Source organism: Schistocerca cancellata, chromosome 2 (assembly GCF_023864275.1).
Source record: "Schistocerca cancellata isolate TAMUIC-IGC-003103 chromosome 2, iqSchCanc2.1, whole genome shotgun sequence".
NCBI classification, from domain to species: Eukaryota; Metazoa; Arthropoda; class Insecta; order Orthoptera; family Acrididae; genus Schistocerca; species Schistocerca cancellata.
This window is the reverse complement of record NC_064627.1, coordinates 447,145,208-447,165,238: the sequence shown is the minus strand read 5'-3', so window position 1 is coordinate 447,165,238 and position 20,031 is coordinate 447,145,208. Positions and strand designations below refer to the sequence as shown.

At 41.1% G+C, this 20,031-nt stretch overlaps 1 protein-coding gene across 1 annotated transcript in view; it reads right to left on the bottom strand.

Moving 5' to 3' along the window:
* The window catches only part of LOC126161936 (E3 SUMO-protein ligase RanBP2-like), a 329,323-nt gene that overhangs the window by 82,455 nt on the left and 226,837 nt on the right, over positions 1-20,031 (bottom strand). Inside the window, exons 23-24 of the mRNA XM_049918109.1 lie at positions 14,012-14,117; positions 10,739-10,858 (exon numbers count right to left, since the gene is read on the bottom strand). Coding sequence (XP_049774066.1) covers positions 10,739-10,858; positions 14,012-14,117 — 226 coding nt within the window. The remainder of the gene's footprint in view (positions 1-10,738; positions 10,859-14,011; positions 14,118-20,031) is intronic.

The following is a 20,031-nucleotide window of genomic DNA, read 5'->3' as shown; positions in this document are numbered from 1 at the left end:
AAGGGTATCTTATTAGATACTGGATCTCTAGTATCTGTGGCAAATAGGAATATACTGGATAAAATCAAACAATGGGACATTCCGGATGGAATAACAACAATATTATGAAAAGGAAAGATTGCTGGTTATCATAAAATAGAAGAGGCATAGTCAAAGACAGGCACAACAAAAGGAGTGCTATATATTTAAGCTTTCAGCCAAAAGAGCTCCTTCCAAAGCAGAACACAACTCAATGTCTCCTTGATATGGTTAGTAACAATATACTGGCACAGTACACCTGAACCTGCCAAGATTATGTGGCACAGGTGGAGGTCATGCAGATTCACTCAGTTCAACAGTGGTAACTTACAAAGTGGGGGAAGTAACTTCTGGGTTAGTGTGGAAGTTCTCGCTATGGTTGATAGTGGCTACAAAGTCTTATTCAGTTTAGATTTCTTGGCTGTGTAACATGCTAAAGTTGACTAAGAATGGCACGTAACAGAACTGAATGGAACACCAATTCGTATCAGTTTTGTAGCCAGAAAACCAGTACTGACGCAACGATCACCTCTACACCAGCGGTTGCCACCTAAACTACACACAAGGTCACTTACACTCAACTCGTGGTTATTATACCAAAAGGGATTGGAAATTTTATCTGATCTGCCAATTAACTCTTTCTGGATACTTTAACATTTGACTGAGAATGAAGAATTAAGTAATGTACAATGTTTTACAAGACAGTTTGTCCTATTGGAGGTACAATAGTGTCCTTCAGCACTGACAACTTTGGTCGCAAAGAAGTAAAGCTATTATGTGATACTGTCACGTAGAAGAAGGTGTAATCAGATGAATGACTAACACTAACTTCACTGAACGTTTTTATTCAGTTCTTGCACATACAAGAGCACAGAGCGAACTGCCTCCAGCCAGAACACATAAGGTACATATACAGTTACAGAACATTCCAGTACAATGATTCTTGACATTTGTGGGTAGTTCTACAATGTACTCTAACTAAATATAGAAATTAAAATTTTGCAGTTAAGGTGAGTTTTGAACTCATGACCCTCCATGCAACAGTGCAGTAACATAATCACTACACCACAGTTACTTCTGCGACATTGCTCCCTCCTTAAGAGAACACCATCTCAGTGTTACGTCCTCCTAGTCCAGGAATGAGTCATTGGTCCTGCATACTCCGACTCCAAATGACTGATATTCGCCCTGGCGGTGATCTTCTTAGAACTTCCTTTGCCGTTACACTCTTCGTCACCTTTCCGCTTGTTGCCTGTCTCTGGAGCTTCAAATTTGCCCTGGGTTTCCGGATCCTTATAGGGCTTCATTCGAAGGGCATAGACTGTGCCTCTGATCTTTCGTCGTCTTGTGTCGGGGTCAAAGTCTTCAACTTCATAAGTAACATGAGACAACTGTCTTACAGCCTTATAAGGACCAAAGTAGCGCCTGAGGAGCTTCTCAGAGAGACCAACCTTCCAAACAGGAGTGAAGATCCAGACGAGGTCATCAGGCTGGTCGACAACAGGGCAGTGGCTCCTGTCATACCTTCGGCAATTGTTTACTCGAGCCTGCAGAGTGCAGAGTCGAGCTAACTGCCGAGCTTCCTCAGGTCTGGTTAACATCTGACCGACGTAGTCGTCGTCCATGTCATCAGGATGTAAGGCGTTACCTCATGCCCATGCACCAGGAAAAATGGCGTAAATCCTGTGCCGTCTAGCTTGGTGGTGTTGTAGGCAATTGTCACGAAAGGTAGCACCTCATCCCAGTTGCTCTACTCAACACTCACAAATATTGACAGCATGTGGACCAAGGTCTTATTAAGACGTTCAGTAAGCCCTTTAGTTTGCGGATGGCAGGCAGTCGTCATGTGATGAGTAATGTTGCCCCAACGGTTTCTCTGTGTCACAAGATTCGACTGAAAAACTTTCCCTCGATCCATAATTAACGACCTTGGGGCACCGTGTTTTAATACAAGGTCTTCCACGGCGAATTTGGCTACCTCGAATGCTTCGGCTGTTTTCACGGCTTTTGTAATTGCATAGTGTGTCAGATAATCAGTGCAAACAACAATCCATCAAGTGCCACTAGCAGACGTTGGAAATCATCCGAGGAGGTCAATCCCAACATGTTGGAAAGGCATTTCGGCTGGTGGAATTGGTACGAGTCGGCCAGGTGGTTTCTGAGGAACTGCCTTTCTCCTCTGGCACTCTCGACAGTGCGACACATAGTGACAGACTCTCCTAAATAAACCTGGCCAGAAAAATCTCTTGAGGATTCTATTGTATGTCTTAATAAATCCTAAATGTCCGGCTTCAGGTGTGTCATGAAATTTCTGTAGTACATCTAAGTGCATGTGTTTAGGAATCACTGGTAGCCACCTTTTTCCAAACGGATCAAAGTTTTCTTGCAAAGTAATCCATTAACTACCTTAAATTGTCCTTTCACATCCTCTGACTGATTTAAGGCAAGCATAATTTGAGATATCTTGGTGTCATCCTGCTCACCAGATAGATCCTGGAGTGCAGCAAGACAGTCACTATCTACACCAAAGTCTTGATGGTCTTGCACAGGGTTTCTTGAGAGACAGTCGGCATCTTGGTGTTTTCTTCCACTTTTGTACACTATGGTAATGTCAGACTCTTGAAGGGGTAGTGCACACCTGGCGAGTCGTCCAGTTGGATCCTCAACCAACAAAGCGAATGATGGTCTGTGACAACATTGAATGGCATTCCATAGAGATACTGTCTAAATTTGCACATGGCCCAGATCACGGCAAGACATTCTCTTTCTGCAGTTGAGTTGTTTCTCTTGGCTTCGGTATGTTCCTATAAGCATACGCTACAACCTTCTCTTTTCCATCCGAAATTTGCACCAGAACAGCACCGATCCCATACCCACTGTCATCTGTGTGTAGTTCTGTAAGTGCTCTCACACCATACAGGCAAAGTACAGGGTCAGTCATCAAGAGCTTTACGCAGCACATCGAAAGAATCTAGTTGAGCACCACACCAGATGAATTTAGCATCGGCTTTTAACAACTCTTGGAGTGGCCTGGCTTTGATAAGATGACAGTAATAAGAACATACTCCCAGGAAGCTTCTCAAATCTGTAATACTTTTAGGACTAGTAAATTCCGTTATAGATTTCACCTTTTCTGGGTCTTGCCGCACACCTTCGTTTGACACAAGGTGTCCAAGTATTTTGATTTCTTTTGCTCCAAAGATACACTTTCTTGGACTGAGTTTCAGTCATCCTTGTTGGAGACACTTAAGAACTTCTCTCAGTCTTTTTGTGTGTTCATCGAATATCTCTGAGAATACTATAATGTCATCTAAATAACGACGACACATCGTCCACTTCAGGTGACTTAGAAGATTATCAGTCATCCGTTCAACGGTTGCTGGTGCATTACACAAACCAAACGGCATCACTTTAAACTCATACAGGCCATCAGGGGTGATGAAAGCGGTTTTCTGAGCATCAGCCTCATCTATTTTGATTTGCCAGTATCCCTAGTACATGTCCATGGATGAGAAAAACTTAGCTCCCTTAAGACAATCTAGGGTATCATTCATTCATGGAAGAGGGTAAACGTCCTTTTTAGTTGTCTTATTAAGCTTCCTGTAATCAACACAAAAGCACCAACTGCCATCCTTCTTCCTGATGAGAACCACTGGTGACAACCATGGGCTCTGCAAAGGCTGAATGATGTCATTCTTCATCTTTTCTTTACCTTGTCACGAATTATTCGATGTTCCGTTGCTGACACACTGGCTTATTGGTTGATGGTCTCCAGTGCTAATCCAGTGCTTCACCGTTGATTTTTTTTTTTGATTTGCTCTTCACCTGTGGATTGAAGCATTCAGAGAACTCTTGAAGAATGGCAAGTAGCTTCTTCTGTTGTTCCTTAGAGAGATCTGGTGATAGTGGAGCTAGAAGATCTTGTCTCTTAGTGGTAGCACTAATCTTGCCCACAGACTCGACATGGGAGGTTTCTATGATGCTCAGCTGTTCTGCAATTAACAGCTCAGTGTTTGCTACACACAGGCGTCTTGGAAGGATCTGTGGTTCTCGGCGACAGTTAACTAGCCACAATTCACCGATTCTGTTCTGAAACGAGACGAGAGAGGTTGGGATGACCAAGTTATTCTTCAGTGGTATGCTCCTCTTACATTCCACTACAAGATCCATTCTTGTGTGTAATTCTTTTGTGATGTATTGTCTCGATATACTGGCACCATTTTATGAAGTCATCTGCTGTCGAAACCTGCTTCATGAGTACGGCTTGATACCTGTCCTCAGCAACACTCTTCATGAGATGTACAACCTTATCTTCCTCCTTCATTCTAGAATCCACCGTTTTACACAGCTCCAAGACGCCTTGAATGTAGGATGCTGTGCTGTGCACTGCACTTAAATTTATCTTCAGTCTTGCACTTCTGTCATTGTGTCGCCGAAATACTTGCGCAGTTCCACCTGGAATACTTCCCAGCTTGGGAACTTCTCCTCGTTGTTCTCATACCATTGCCTAGCAGTGCCTTCCAAGTAGAAAAATACATTGAACAAACACACTGTGTCATCCCATTTGTTAAATTTGGCTATACGCTCATACACCTTCAGCCACTTGTTTGGATATAGGCTATCATTACCAGAGAACCCAGAAGGATGACTCGTGTGGTTGCACTCAGTTGCTGTCATCGTAATGTCGTCTTCTCTGTTGAATATGGCTCGAACTTGGGTTTCTCGCCATGTGAACGGCAGCTCTGATGTGGCCTAATGTGAGCCACTATGTCGTCAATAATGTGCGGTATCACAAGTTCCAATACCCATCGTCTCCATCAGAATAATGTTACATAGAAGAAGGTGTAATTAGAAGAATGACGAACACTAACTTCACTGAACGAAGGTTTATTCAGCACTTGCACATCAAGAGCGCAGAGCGAACTGCCTCCGGCCAGAACACATACGGTATATATACAGTAACAGAACATTCCAGTATAATGATTCTTGACATTTGTGGATACTTTTAGAATGTACTCGAACCAATTATAGAAATTAAAATTTTACAGTTCAGGTAGGTATTGAACTCGCGACCCTCCATGCACAACCACTACACGACGGCTTTTTCTGTGACAACATTCTAATAGTCACATTGGCAGTACTGGATGAAGATGAGTCAGATAGGAATTCCACATCCAAGTTATCCAGCTCTGGGACAGTCATCAGTTTAATTGCACTAAGAATTCCCACTGATAATGAGTCACTTGTGTATAAGCAACCATACTTTGTCCCAAGACAATTGCAAACTGTCATTGAGGAGTTTATAGCTCCACAACTTCAGTATGGGATAGCAGAAGAGTAATGGCCCCTGGTCCACACCTGTTGTCACTGTCTCAAAGAACTGATCAGATGGCAGCAGAGCATATGCTTTTTGTTAGGACCACCACCATTTAAATTAGAAAATAGTTATAGATGCCTACCCTTTGCCTAATATAACAGACTCCAAACATAATCTAAGCCAGTGTCATTACATTACAACCTTGGATCTAAGAAGTGGGTACCATCAATTAGAGGTAATGCCTGAAAATCTTCTGAAAACGGTGTTCTCAACTCTGGTTTGTCATTATCAATATTATCACAATTTGGACTGTAAATGCACCAGCAACCTTCTAATGCTTGGCGAATGGTGTATTTTGAGGAGTAATACTAAAGCAATCCAAGGTCTATTTCGATGATATCATAGAATGTGTCAATGTAAAGTCTTTGAAAATTAACAAGCAGCATGGCTAACAGTTGGGACAAGAAATTCCAGTTCGTACAAGAAGTCTGTTACTTGGTCTCATTATCTGCCACAACAGTGGAAGTGCCAAAACACAACTTGATGCAATCAAAAATTTCCGGACACCTACTATAGGCAAAGAATAGCAGTCATATATCTGCCCAGGTGATTTTTACAGAAAATTTACTCCAAAAATGCAAGACCACTTACAAAACATTTGAAGAAAGGAGTAAAGTTTCAGTGGTCTCCAAACAGTGAAACAGCTTTGTAAAACTGTAATATAGTGACCTCCTGCCTAGTGCATGCTTTTCCAGATTACTTAAAGCAATTTATACTGTTGCGTGACAGCATCTATTTTGCCTTAGGTTGCGTTTTAGACAAAGGAGGTAAACAGACACGAATGTCAAATAGCATATGCATTGAGTCAACTTAAAAAAAAAAAGGGAGGGGGGAGGGACAGGGGGGGGGGGGAGAGAGAGAGAGAGAGAGAGAGAGAGAGAGAGAGAGAGAGAGAGAGAGAGAGAGAGAGAGGAGGGGAGAAAATAATAATAATAATAATAATAATAATAATAATAATAATAATCTGCAATTCAAAAAGAAATGAAAGCACTAATACATTGAATAACTTTTTTCATGTGTTATTTGTACAGACAATGCTTTGATCAACTTTGAGGAAGCAGAATGGGTCATTCAGAAAGTAATGCAACACATTTCTCTGAAAGCAGGTTCATTTTATGCAGGATTCCAATACACCATATTAGTCTCTATTCTTCTGGCTACAAAACCCTATTTTTCAACATAATCTACATTCCATTCCAGAGCCTTATGTCAACTTAATGGGAGGGCATGGTACCACTATTTGTCTAAGCCTGACTCAGTGTCTTGCTGCATCAATAACCTCCTCTTCATACACACATTGCTCCCTGCAGAATGCCACTGCAAGGAAAGTGTAGATAGAATAATGGACCGAATGTCAGTGTTAGTCAAGCGGAGGACACAAATTGTAAATTAATCATTTTCCATGTTAGAGTCAATTTTTAACAGAAATCCCGAAAGGTCGGATTTTTCTTAAGAGGAGGAATTGTAACAGAACAAACTACAGCACTGATTAGAGCTGAAGACAGGGCACCAGAACCCAGGCATTGGCGGCACCGGTCATCAACCTGCTTATCAGCACCCACAGCAGTGCCACACCGCAACCATGACAGCATTTTGGCATGTCAATGCCCTGGGAGTGGACTAGCCTTTAGGAAGCTTCTATGGTTTGAATAACTATCATGTGACAACAGCCAGACCTTGGCCATCGGCCTTTATTCCAGACATTTTCGCATCACACAAAAACACAGCCTATTTTGCATAGTAAGCCCTGAGCAGCTGCATATAACCTCCAAATACCAGGACATCACTGTTTAAGAGCTGAACAGTAGTATGATGTCCAGTCTGTCCTAGCCAATGCCGTACCAATGGCGCTGCTGCCACTACTGTCGCCAGTTCTCTAACCTCTTTCAGCCACCCGAGCATCCAGGTATTCAGGTCACACAGCACTGCCAGGTGGGAGTCCAGCCATTGCTGCCTCCACAGAGGTATGAAAGGAAGACTACTTCGTCTGTACCACTGGGGGAAAAGTTGCAACCGCATGTATTCACAGCTATAAACGTATTTGCTGCACTGATCACACTGCATGCTGATTGGTAAAACACGACCTCTCCGACACAGCAACAGCCACAATGGTAGCACACATTCAGCACTATCACATATGAGGCCGAGCCAGAGACGCTGCACTGGGAGATGCTGGGTCACCTTATTTACTTCACTTGCTACTCACACCCAGCCGTCCCAGATACATTGCTATAAAGGATTTACACAAATTATTACAACTGGGTTCATTACCTGTTTTGAAATCTCTAGCGATTCATAATCAGATGGTACATATTTATTGCATGTTTTCAGCAATATGAGAGTTGTGTAGAATTCACTTGCAAAATTCGGAAAAGTTTGTGCTGGTAGGAAGGATCCAGATGGAGAAGTCTGTGATGGAGTCATTGAAGTGAAGCACTTTGTGTTGGGCAGCATGTTCAGTAGTTGGGTGTTTCATGACCAGTTTGTCAGTGGCCACTCATGAAGATATGCAGCATCTTTTTTGTTATGCTCACGTAGAAAGCAGCACAGTAGTTGCAGCTTAGTTCGTGGATCACACGACTTCTTTCGCAGGTAGCCCTGCCTTTGGTGGGAAATGTGATGCCTGTGACCGGATTGGAGTAGGTAGTAGTGGGAGAATGTATTGGACAGTTCCTGTATCTAGGATTATTGCAGGGATGTGAGCCATGAAGCAAACGGGTGGGAGCAGAGGTGGAGTTAGGATGAACAAGGGTATTGTACAGGTTCAGTGGGCAGCAGAATATTGGTGTGGAAAGGATATTGGAAAGTATATTCTTTAATTCAGGGCATGACGATTAGTAGTTAAAATCCTGGCATAAAATGTGATATAGTAGCTCCAGTGGTACTGAATCATGAAGGGAGTGTTCCTTTGTGGGCGGACAGTGGGAATGTGGGAGATTGTAAGTGACTGGAGAGAGAAAGCAAGTGAGATCTGTTTCTGTACAAGATTGAGAGGGCAATTACAGCCTGTCAGGGCATCAGTGAGACACTTTATATATTTTGAGATGGACTGCTTGTCACTAAATATGCGATAGCCATGCTTGGCTAGGTTGTATGGAAGGTACTTCTTGGTATGGAATGGAGGTATTGCTGGTGGTTGGTAAGTTTGATATGGACGGAGGGACTGATGTAGCCACCTTTGAGGTGGAAGTCAACATTGAGGAAGGTGGCTTGTTGGGTTGAGGAGAACCAGGTGAAGCAAATGGGGGAGAAGGTGTTTACGCTCTGGAAGAATGTGGATAGGGTGTCCTCACCATCAGTCCGGATCATCAAAATGTCACTGATGAATCAAAACCACGTGAGGAGTTTTGGATTTTGGTGGTTAAGGAAGGATTCCTGTACATGGCCCAAGAATAGGTTGGCACAGGTTAGTGCCATGCAGGTGCCCATTGTTCCATCATGTATTAGTTTGTAGGCGATGCCTTTGAAGGATAAGCAATTAAGGGAGGGAAATTAGACTTTAGTGACCCACTGACAGCGAGGTCATAAGAAACTGAGCAGAGGCTTGGATTTCCAAAGGGACCATTCCAGCATTTACCTGTAGTGATTTAGGGAAATCATGGAATCTTAAATTTGGTTAACTGGATGGTGATTTCAACTGTTTTTCTACTGAATGCGAATCCAATGTGCTAACCACTGCACCACTTTGCTTGATGAAAAATTATTGTGGGTGATGATGTAGTTGGTCATGGTGACCAAGGAGGAGGTTGCAGGTTTGTAGTTGGTCACAGGTTGGGAAAGGTAGCGTTCAATAGTGTTAAGAACATAGGTATTAAGGGTGTTAGTGTAGGGGGAGGTGGCATCAATAGTGATGAGCAGGGTGCTGTGTGGTACAGGAACAGCAACTGTGGAGAGTTCGTAGAGGAAGAAGTTGGTCTTCCTTATATAGGAGGGTAGATTACAGTTAATAGGCTGAAGGTGCTGGTCCACGGCAGCAGATTCTCTCAATGGGGGCAACATAAATGGCCAGAATCGGGCATGCAGGTTGGTTGGAAGAATGTTGAAGATAGGAGTGTGTGGAGTGGTAGGGGTGCGGAGAGAGGGACTCAGGGGAGAGGTTGTGGGCAAGACATACGGATTTGAGGGGATACGGATTTGAGGGGACTGATCACGACATTTCTGGGATGGGTACACTGTGGCAGGGTTTGTATGTGGACGAATCTGACAGTTGGTGGAATCTCTCTGCCAGGTAATCCTTGTGGTTCAAAATCACAGTGGTGGAGCATAAGTTGGTAAGCAGGATTATAAGGTCAGGACCAGTTTCTAGGTGATGGACTGCTGTTCTTTCTCTGGGGGACCCCCTGGGGGAGGACGACGAGGCAAGGTTTGTGGTTAAGAAATTCCAGAATGTAAACAGTGTGTGATTTGGGAGCAATGTGAGGGGACCACGGTTAGATGGAGAAGTAAACTGAGTCAGACAGGGTTCAACATTGACTTTGGGTTGAGTCGATTAGTTGGGTTGGTAGCCAGAAAGTGTTTAAACTGTTACTTTTTCTGAAATCAAAATGACCTCTGTCCAATATTTTGTAAAGGTTTCTTTTGATTCTTCTGTACTTTAGTTTGGTCATCAATTTACAAACATGATTTGTCAAATTCATCATTCAATAGTTTCCATACTTCTCCACTCTTGCCCTCTTTGGTAATATGACAATGCTTTTCTGTAAAACTGACAGTCACTGTTTAATAGACTTTTTGGCACACTCTCCCACATGTAACCCCAATTTCAGTAACTCCAAAGCTATGTCATCCACTTCCACTGACTTCTGCAAGTTCAGATCATTCGCTATTCTCTCAAACTATGACTGCATTACTGAACTGTGTATCTCACCCTTATGAACAACCACCTCTTATTATGCTTCTGGGCAGTTGCTCTCAATTTTACAGGCCTCTGATGTATTCCTAGCTTTCTGTCTGCTGCTTGAGCTAGTTTCCAAACTGTACCTTTTAGCTTTCACATTAACACTTTCTGGATCTTACTAATCTGTGGGACAGACGAAGATTAAATATAACTTCAACAATTTTGGCTATAATCACCACTTTCTCTAAATCTTCTACAGGTACGTATTTTATTCTAAGTTTTCAGTATTTACTTTACTATGTACACTTTTTTTTACTATCTTATTTTAGTATATTATGATCTGAATTTATGTTTAACCTAGGCATTATCACCTGATGTTGCTAACTTAAAGAAATGAGTATCTCCACAGTGTGTACATTTCACTTAAATTATGTATTGATTATAATTACTTAACTTTTATATAAAATCTAATTGTTTAAAAGTTTAAGTGTCCACTATTATCTCACCTTTCATTTCCGACAATCCAAAGCGACTTGACAAGGAGAACTTTGGTGTTCCACTAGATTTTGGCTGATTATCTGTGATAGCAAATGAGAAGGTCTTAAAAGCAGGAGAAGTAGCATCACCTACACAAAAATAAATAAGCTCCTTCAGATTCATTGTACTAACATAAATCTATGCATGTGCAAAAGCAGACAGTGTGTGGGACTATATTCATTTAGTTACAATCAGTAAGTCACACGTTAATAATTAGATGATTATTTGGTAAAAATACCATTGCTCACTTTTTGAAGAAGGGTAGGGGAGGGGGGAGATAAACAGGGTGCATAAACTGAGGTGACAGTAGTGTTGGGATAAAGATATGTACATATACAGACGGTGGTAGTGCAGTGTACATAGCATATAAAATGGAAGTGCTTAGGCAGAGGTGTCATTTGTACTCAGGTGATTCATGTGAAAAGGTTCCTGATGTGATTATGGCTGCGCGATGGGAATTAACAGACTCTGAACGCATAACGGTAGTTGGAGCTAAACGCATAGAACATTCCCTTTTGGAAATCATTAGGGAATTCAATTTTCTGAGATCCACAGTGTCAAGTATGTGCTAAGAATACCAAATTTCAGGCATTACCTTTCACCACATACAGTGCAGTGACTGACGGCCTTCACTTAATCCCCAAGAGTGGCAGCATTTGCTTAGAGTTGTCTGTGCTAACAACATGCAACACACTGCTTGAAATAACTGCAGAAATCAATGTGGGACTTACAACACTGCAGCGAAATATGGCATCAATGGTCTATAGCAGCTGATGACTGACATGAGTGCATTTGCCAACAGCTTGACGTTGCCTGCAGCCCCTCTCCTGGTTTCGTGATCACGTAAGTTGGACCCTTGATCACTGGAAAACTATGGCCTTTATGGATGAGTCCCGATTTCATTTGATAAGAGCTGATGGTACGATTTAACTGTGGCATAGGCTCTATGAAACCAGGGACCCAAAGTGTCAACAATGAACTGTGCAAGCTGGTTGTGGCTACATAATGGTGTGGAATTTGTTTAGGTGAAATGGACTGGGTCCTCTAGTCCAACCGAACCAATCATTGACTTGGAAATGGTTATGTTCGACTACTTGGGGGCCATTTGCAGCCGTTCATGGACTTAATCTGTATGGATGACACTGCACAATGTCACATGATTCCTTTGAAGAAAATTCTGAACAGTCTGAGTGAATAATTCGCCCCCCCCCCCCCATCCAAACTTTTAAGCACAGCAATAGCGTGTTGTAGTTGGTAGTCCATAGTTTCTCGCATTTCCCCTGCACTAATACCACGCAAATCAAATTTTACGGAGTGTTCGAGCAACGTCAATACTCTATCAAGTGTTTCGGCGTATTGGCAAATCTTGAGCCTGTTGAACATGAGTATCATTTGCACAACCCTGCCCTACCAGATCCTTCAAAATAAATCTCCAAGTAACTTCAAAAGCCACAGCTTCATATGTGAATGTAAGATGACCCCTACATACTCTACCAAACATTGCAAAAATGTTAAACTCAGCAGCAATAGTTCAATCTGCATATATAAGACAACCTAGCATTTTTTGAATGGCGAATTTGGGAAAACACCTCTTTTATAATTGGGTAAATACAGTACATTGCCTAAGTACAGGCACATCTCATAAAATATTTTACTACGATTAACCACCTCAGAAATTTGACTAGTTAAAAAAAAAAAAATGTAGATTTCAAAATGTTGCACTACTATTCACGAAATACATGGGGTCTTATTTCTGTTCCTATTCCACGTTACCTGAATAATTTACTCGCCTTCGTCACTAAAATTCTTTCATATTTATTCTCGACATGGTTCGCTATATAGCTCCTTTATCTCTGTGGTACAAGAATTGATGTAAGAATGGACAGAAACAGACTTTTACAGTACCAAGATATAGCACAAGTCTTAGAGGTGTGTTACGTTTAATTACGCAGCTTAATGGAGATACAGTATCTAGCCAACATGAACTTCTTTACTTAAGATCAGTGGCCTAACTGGCTCACGCAGCAGTGTGTTAGAAAGTAAACACATTAATCCACAAGGTGGGGTTACAGACAAATGTCTGTCTCAAATTATATCTCCTGCATACTTTTAATTATGAACAAAAGGGGAGGGGGGGGGGGGCATAGTGCAGCTTCCATGGCTGGCCTGCAATACCCTGGGCAGGCAGTCATTAGATAAATGGAACACCCTGTACTTCAAGCCATGCAACCTGGAAACATGTTGTCGATACAATTGATCTCCGAGTCTGTGCAGAATTTTGTCATCTTTATTTTAACAAGAGGTAGCTTTGGTGCCGTGTTATTTTATGAAAAAGGTGTTCATTTTTCACCATAAGAAAATGAAGGTAGCCTAAAAAGGAGAAACAGAAGAACATTGTCTTTACTAAAACACGACTTTTGGGATTAATATTGTAACTTTGGCTATCAATGTATTAGCTTTCTCAAAAGCAGCAACTCTCATGTGATACACTATTTCTTAACATGTCATTAGGTTACACTGATGTAACATACTTAACAGCTGGTGTGTTATGGAGTGACTTTTCAACTGTAAATAATAGGCCTTTTTCGTTTACTTGCATAGTGGAGTGTCATTTTCAAACAATGGAAAATCCAGGCTGGAACGTAACAATACGAGAGAAGGAAAGTTGCTACTTACCATATAGCGGAGATGCTGAGTCACAAGAGGCACAATAAGAGATTCACACAATCATAGCTTTCGGCCATTAAGGCCTTTGTCAGCAGTAGACACACATGCGCTTTTTTTTGTGTGTGTGTGTGTGTGTGTGTGTGTGTGTGTGTGTGTGTGTGTGTGTGTGTGTACTGTTGACAAAAGCCTTAATGGCCGAAAGCTATGATTCAGTGAATCTTTTTATTGTGCGTATCGCGACTCAGCATCTCTGCTATATGGTGAGTAGCAACTTTCCTTCTCTCGGAGTGCCATTTTCATCAGTTATAAAAGTTCCATTAAAGAAGTTGAACATACATTACATGACTGCTACTCAATACGACAAAGATGTGAGCTAGTCTCCTCACAGCAATGTCAACAAACATATCTAAAAACACTTTCTGCATATTTAGAGAAATTTCTACTAAGAGGTGAGGGGGTGGGAAGTGGATTGCAGAATTACCTTAGTTAAAAGCATTAGGCCTATTACCCCTTTATTATATGGGGGTGTTGTTAGTAGTATCTTCGTAAGCAGCATAAGGCATACATGGAATTACCTGATCCATCACCTTTCGTCTCAAGAGACAATTGTTTGTCTGCCATTCCTGGACTCCTATTGCTTCCCTTTTCAGACGAAAATATTTTACCCTCAGCCACATCAGCCTGAAGAATAAACAGATGTAATTGCATTTATCAACATAATGGCAACACTTTAAATGAAATGTGTATGAGGGAAGACAAAGCTCTTGCTAAGAATATTGATATATTAAAAGCAAATATCGTGGCTTGTTCAAGTTAACATGTTTGGTTAATTACGACCCAGATTAAAATATTGCAAAAAAGGCAAAATTTTTTGTACAGTTGTTGTCAGTGTTATATTCCAATACATTGTTGAAAACAACAACAACAACAACAACAACAACAACAACAATAATAATAATAATACACAGAACAGCCTTAAGGAAATTTCTTATTTTAATATTCACATAAGGTAAATGTGAAATGACAGACTGTTTTCAATAAGAAAAACTTTTCTGAAAGCATTATGTTAGTTTTCTTATTTTTTGTTGCTTTACTGATTACAGTTTGGACACATAGTTACATAAATATCAACAAAATCATAAATATGAAACAACAGTTGTCTAGATTGGCAATTATTTTTTAAAACATTAATATTTCCCAGCTTTTGTTCTTATTTAATGTGATTTGGACGCAAGTAGGAGAAGGTTTTTTACATTACCCACACAATTTATGTTCGTTTTATAGCCATTGCTACCTAAAACAAAACTCGCAATGTGCAGGTTTTCTCCTTGTTGCTGATTCTGACAGGCTTGGCACACATTTGGGGTTTTCAATCCTCCTGATTATTTAAAGAGCATCTTTTGTTCTTGGGAAATTTATCCTCGATGGAATGTGTCTCGCTACCAGCAACTTTACAAGTTCCTCCAAGAATATTCTCCTCCTAGTCAATTTTCTTGCATTCCAATTAGGGTAAAAAATCTCCACAAATTTTAGGAAGTCAGCGAAAAGTGTCAACTAGCTACTTCCCGACAGTCCAGCTAAGAAATATGCTGTAGTGAAGAAATTATTACAGTGGCAGGGCCTCCTGAAAGAAATTTAATCCCAAAGGCCTGTGATGAACAGCAAACAGTTGAAACTTTTACGAACAGAAACAACACAAACTCCTGCTAGAAGAGATACAAAATCAGTTAAAAGATCCCGTCTCTAAGAAGTGTACAATTTTGCAGATACATTACATAGTTATCTCCATGAAGAATGCTTAACAGTAGTTCAGGGCGGGGGGTGGGTGGGGGGGGTGGGGGGGGGTGGGGAACAACAACAACTTGTTATGTGCTGGAACTAAAACAAATTGTTGGTTTCTGACATACTGCAGGACACATGTATGTTGATATTATGTTAGCTCTGATTATGTGGTGAATGCAGTGAAAAATGACACTGAAAAAGAAATTGGAGAATATGTAGTCTGTAATGTGAAAAGCAAATCCTGCATGTTGAATTCATGTACAAAACTGAAAAACGGTAGACCTAGACTTCAATCCAGGTTGCATGATGAAGTTTACTATGATTCAGAAGTTAAATGGAAACAATGGGATGAAGTTGATAAACAACCAGAACTTGACATTAATTGTGCCGTTGCTGATTCAGTGACAGAAATTGAAGAGGAAATTATTAGATATGAATTTCATTGTTTTATTAAAGACAACACCATCTGCTGAGTGAGATGACAAAGCAAAATGGATCAAGAAACTGGATGCTATAGATTGACTTAGCAGAAAATTCCACTTACTATGCAAGATGAAATTCAGAGTGCTCATTGGCTGCATGAGCAAGTGATAGTTTGTGTTGCAAGATAACTCAATTTTCTATTAAAAATTTTTGTTGTTTTACATTTTTTAAAACCAAGCAACTGAGCATTCAAATTGCATAATTTATGTATAGATTCAGTTTTGTAGAGTACCGAACTTTGCTTTAAAGACAACAGAATTTGCACGAGTCCTGTGTGGAATGAAGAGTGCCACATTCGGAAATATCACAGTGTTTTTAATTCTTGTCTAGACAAGATTTCACATTTTAGGTTCAATTATTGCAGGCCTAAATGACTTCACTCTTCATGTATTTGTATTTAAAAATGCAGATTTGTGGTTTATTAATACATTCATAGCATTTCTGGAATCTGTACATTCAGATCTGGCATGAGGTACTTTTCATGCCCCCATATGAAACTGTCAATTTTCTGATTTAGATACAATTTTATAGAAGAAAATCTTTTATGAGTTACATTTAATTCTACAGAAGTAACTGTCTGAATGCACTATTTATCATTTAGAAGAAGAAATATTAAGTGTATTGAGTAATGAATCCCATAATAAAGAAGGTTAATTGTCTTGTATGGCATTCTGAATGGATCACTGGTAATATTGCAAGTTAATGTCAACTGAATGGTGTGAGGGGAAGATGTATTTTCACATAATTAGATTGTTCCTAAACTACAAAGTTGAAAGCCATTCACCTTGTAATGTGTGTTTGAAACATTTTTCTGGACACATTCACAGTAATCATTTGTAGGCAAAAGCCGCTAGTTTCTAGCCAAAAACAAACACTGGAGACAAATGACTTACCTTTATTACTTTGTCGTATTTTCAGCAAGACTTACACTGAACCTGAACACCAGCTTGTACACTTGACAGCAAAAAAAGTGGGTCATGCCTGAATTCCAACGTGTAGGCTACACCTGAATGTATGCAACCAACATAGCATATCTGTGTTGCACATCGTCGCAACACTCCACAGTACTGTCGTCGTAAGATACACAATGGGTACTGCTAGAGACTACTGTAGAACACCGGTCTTTATGACAGCCCGTCCAGATGTAATGTAACACCATGATAGTATAGAAGAGATCAGACAGTCCTTAACGTTTGTAAACTAAACTTAATTACAATAAGTGACATTTCAAACATTATGGGACAACTAATTTGTCACATAAATCGTTCAGTAATCCTTAGGCACAATTAAATATTTGAGACAGTATATGGATTTATAAAGTTGTATGGAAATTGGAAAAGTTCTTTGCTTTCTAAATGGTTTACCCAACAAATGCTGAACATCATTCAACGTTGAGTGGTTTCGCATCAACTTTATGTAATACTAAGCAGTTAAAAGAAAACGTGATTAATGGCAGTAAACACTCTACGGAAATCCCAACATTAACAGTGAACCACAAGTAATACCATTGTTTACATGACCCATCAAGAGATACTTTTACACAAAACTGTACTTTAAATGACATGACCAACGTCTTCGTTCTGGATCCAGATGCAAACCCAGAACGTAAAGCCAGTGTTAACCAAGCAAAGCTTTATGCCTTATTGAGACTATCACTAGGCAGAAAGAGACGTCAAATATTGACGTTTGCACCAGTATCAGTTATCAATTCTCAACTTGAACGTAAATGACGATAATGTTTGTACGAAACCAGGAACCCTAACATTACAATTACCTTCTTGGTAATTAACCTCGAAAGACGTTGTATATTGTTGCATTGTCAAGGAACAATGGATGCACATGTTTAAAACTGAAATGCCATCATGTAATGCTGGTGACAAGGATGCGAACCCAGCACCTAATTGGATTGTTGAATAAGTACGTAAAATCAGAATATAGATATCACAGTTTGTCACCAGTAGTGAGGTTGGAACCTTAAATGATGACTTAAGTTGTATTGCCTGATCGGGATTCGAACCCGGCACCTACCGCCATCGTCGTCGTCTAACCAGGAACAGACGAGAAAAGTCCAATGTTGGTCCGCCATTAGCCAGATATGTGCACGTTTAACTATAAATAAGGTGACGAAAATGTCTATGCTGACAGAGTAGAACGCCGCACACATGGTTATGAAGACACGTTAATAATCAAATTCTTATTCAGTACTAGCTAGGAGTAGCATGTTTAGTAGTAAATCTTAAGGTATTTCTCATCCCTAGTAACGTGTTGCCTAATATCTGCGATATCATGGCGTTAATTTACAAGTGAATTGACTGCTGTAGTAGTCATGTATCATTGAGATGTAAATGAAGTGCCTCAGCATAAAGTAATTTCCGTCGTGCAGCACGTATTGTTTCAGAGACACTGAGTACATGTTATAAGTGCACAAAACGTGTATTATATACTACGTATATACTATTATTTGAAGAAGCTGCCGCCAAACCTGTTTACTTTTACTTTCCGCTTAGTTGTCGTGGTTGAATACACGTATTCTTAAGGCTACATCTAATGCAGAGCACTTACAATAAAGAATAGTTTCCTGTGTCATGCTATTGCTAGCTGGTGAAATATTTTGTGGTAGCTATGTTGAAAATGAATTTATTTCTGAACGTATTGTTCATCAAATATTTGAATGAATCGTCAACCGTAGCTGGGCCTGCACATGTTATAGCATAATAGCTGTAGCTGCGTTAGTTTATACTACAGACTTGGGTAGGTTAGGTGTAACTTTTGATCCTTCAAGGTGTGATCGTGGCCTTGCCGCCCGGGTCTCTACTAGCAGCAGCTCGCGAGCTACGGGCCAGCCAGGCTGGCCGAGGCGAGACGGAAGTGAGCGAGCTGGCGGTGGCATTGGTGGGCCAACAGCACCTGGACAAGCCAGCACGGCTGGGCCGCATGCCTCTGCCTCTGCCACTCCGTTTGACGTAAATACGTTTACCTCCTCTCCTGGCGTCAGTGTAAGAGCGGCAAGAAGAAATACACATCAGGCTGTCTGCCGTAATGGCTCACTGGCAGAGGTCTATTCGAGAGAGTCGTCGCTCTCATTGAAGAGGGAGGATGTTCCATCAGAGAAGCTGGCAAACGGTATGGCGTACCACATACCACTGCAATGAGATGGTGGAGGATCTGCCTTGAAAGAGGCACCACCAACAGGACTCCTGGCTCAGGCAGGAAGAGAGTGAGCTCACAGCAGGAAGACAGGGACCTAGTGTCTAGGAGCAGAGAAAGTCCCTTTCTGAATGCAAAGCAGTTGCGGCGGGAGACCGACTTCCCCGGCTCCAGTGACACGATTCGCCGAAGGCTGAGGGACGCTGGACTGCATGCACGACGATCCGCCATAAAACAAGAGCTCAACGAAGACAACGTTTTATACCAGCTAGCATTTGCGGAGCTTCATCTGAGGGCGTCATGGAACAACGTCATTTTCACTAATGAGAACTGTGTTTTCCACGAGTAATGACGGTCCACGAATCGTTTACAGGCTGCAAGGGACTTGCCATCAACGCGAATATGTAACCACGATGAGAAGACGTGGCCGGATATCTGTTACCTGCTGGGGTTGGATTTCTGCGAGAGGGGCGCGAATTCTTCACAGGATGGAAGTCAGTGCGAATGCTGTACGCAGAAGTGCACGTCACCTTGCAAGAGGACCATTCTCCCATTCATAATTCTGCATTTGTTCAGCAGCGGCTCTCCACGATTGGCGTCAACGTTATGGACTGGCCGCCACGGGTGGCTGATATGAACCCCATCGAAAACATGTGGGCTGAGGTCACAAGAACATTAACAGAGAACTGGCCACGAAACGAACCAACTACTGCGGACGCTCTTTGGTACTGCGTCCTCGAAGCCTGGGAGAAAGTTGCTTCTTCAGGCTGTTACGTCCGACAGCTTATACATTCTATGCCAAGATGAATGAGAGAAGTACAAAATAATGAAGAATTCTGGATAAAATATTAGGGTCCTTAAAATGTTTTGTTATGTCTTCTTTTTCGTCATTTTTCCTCATTGGGAGCTAGTGGAAGATCACGTGGCAACAGAAAAGATACAATATGGGTTAGTTTTCCTTCAAGTTGCCTTTTTAATTCAAGTGGGTTTCTTTTGAATATACGGTTTTTTAAATATTCTATTTTGATTTCATTTATACCCTGTCTAGATACTTACAAACTAATCGGCATGGATGGATTCTGCCACAGTTGTTGTTGTTGTTGTTGTTGTTGTGGTCTTCAGTCCTGAGACTGGTTTGATGCAGCTCTCCATGCTACTCTATCCTGTGCAAGCTTCTTCATCT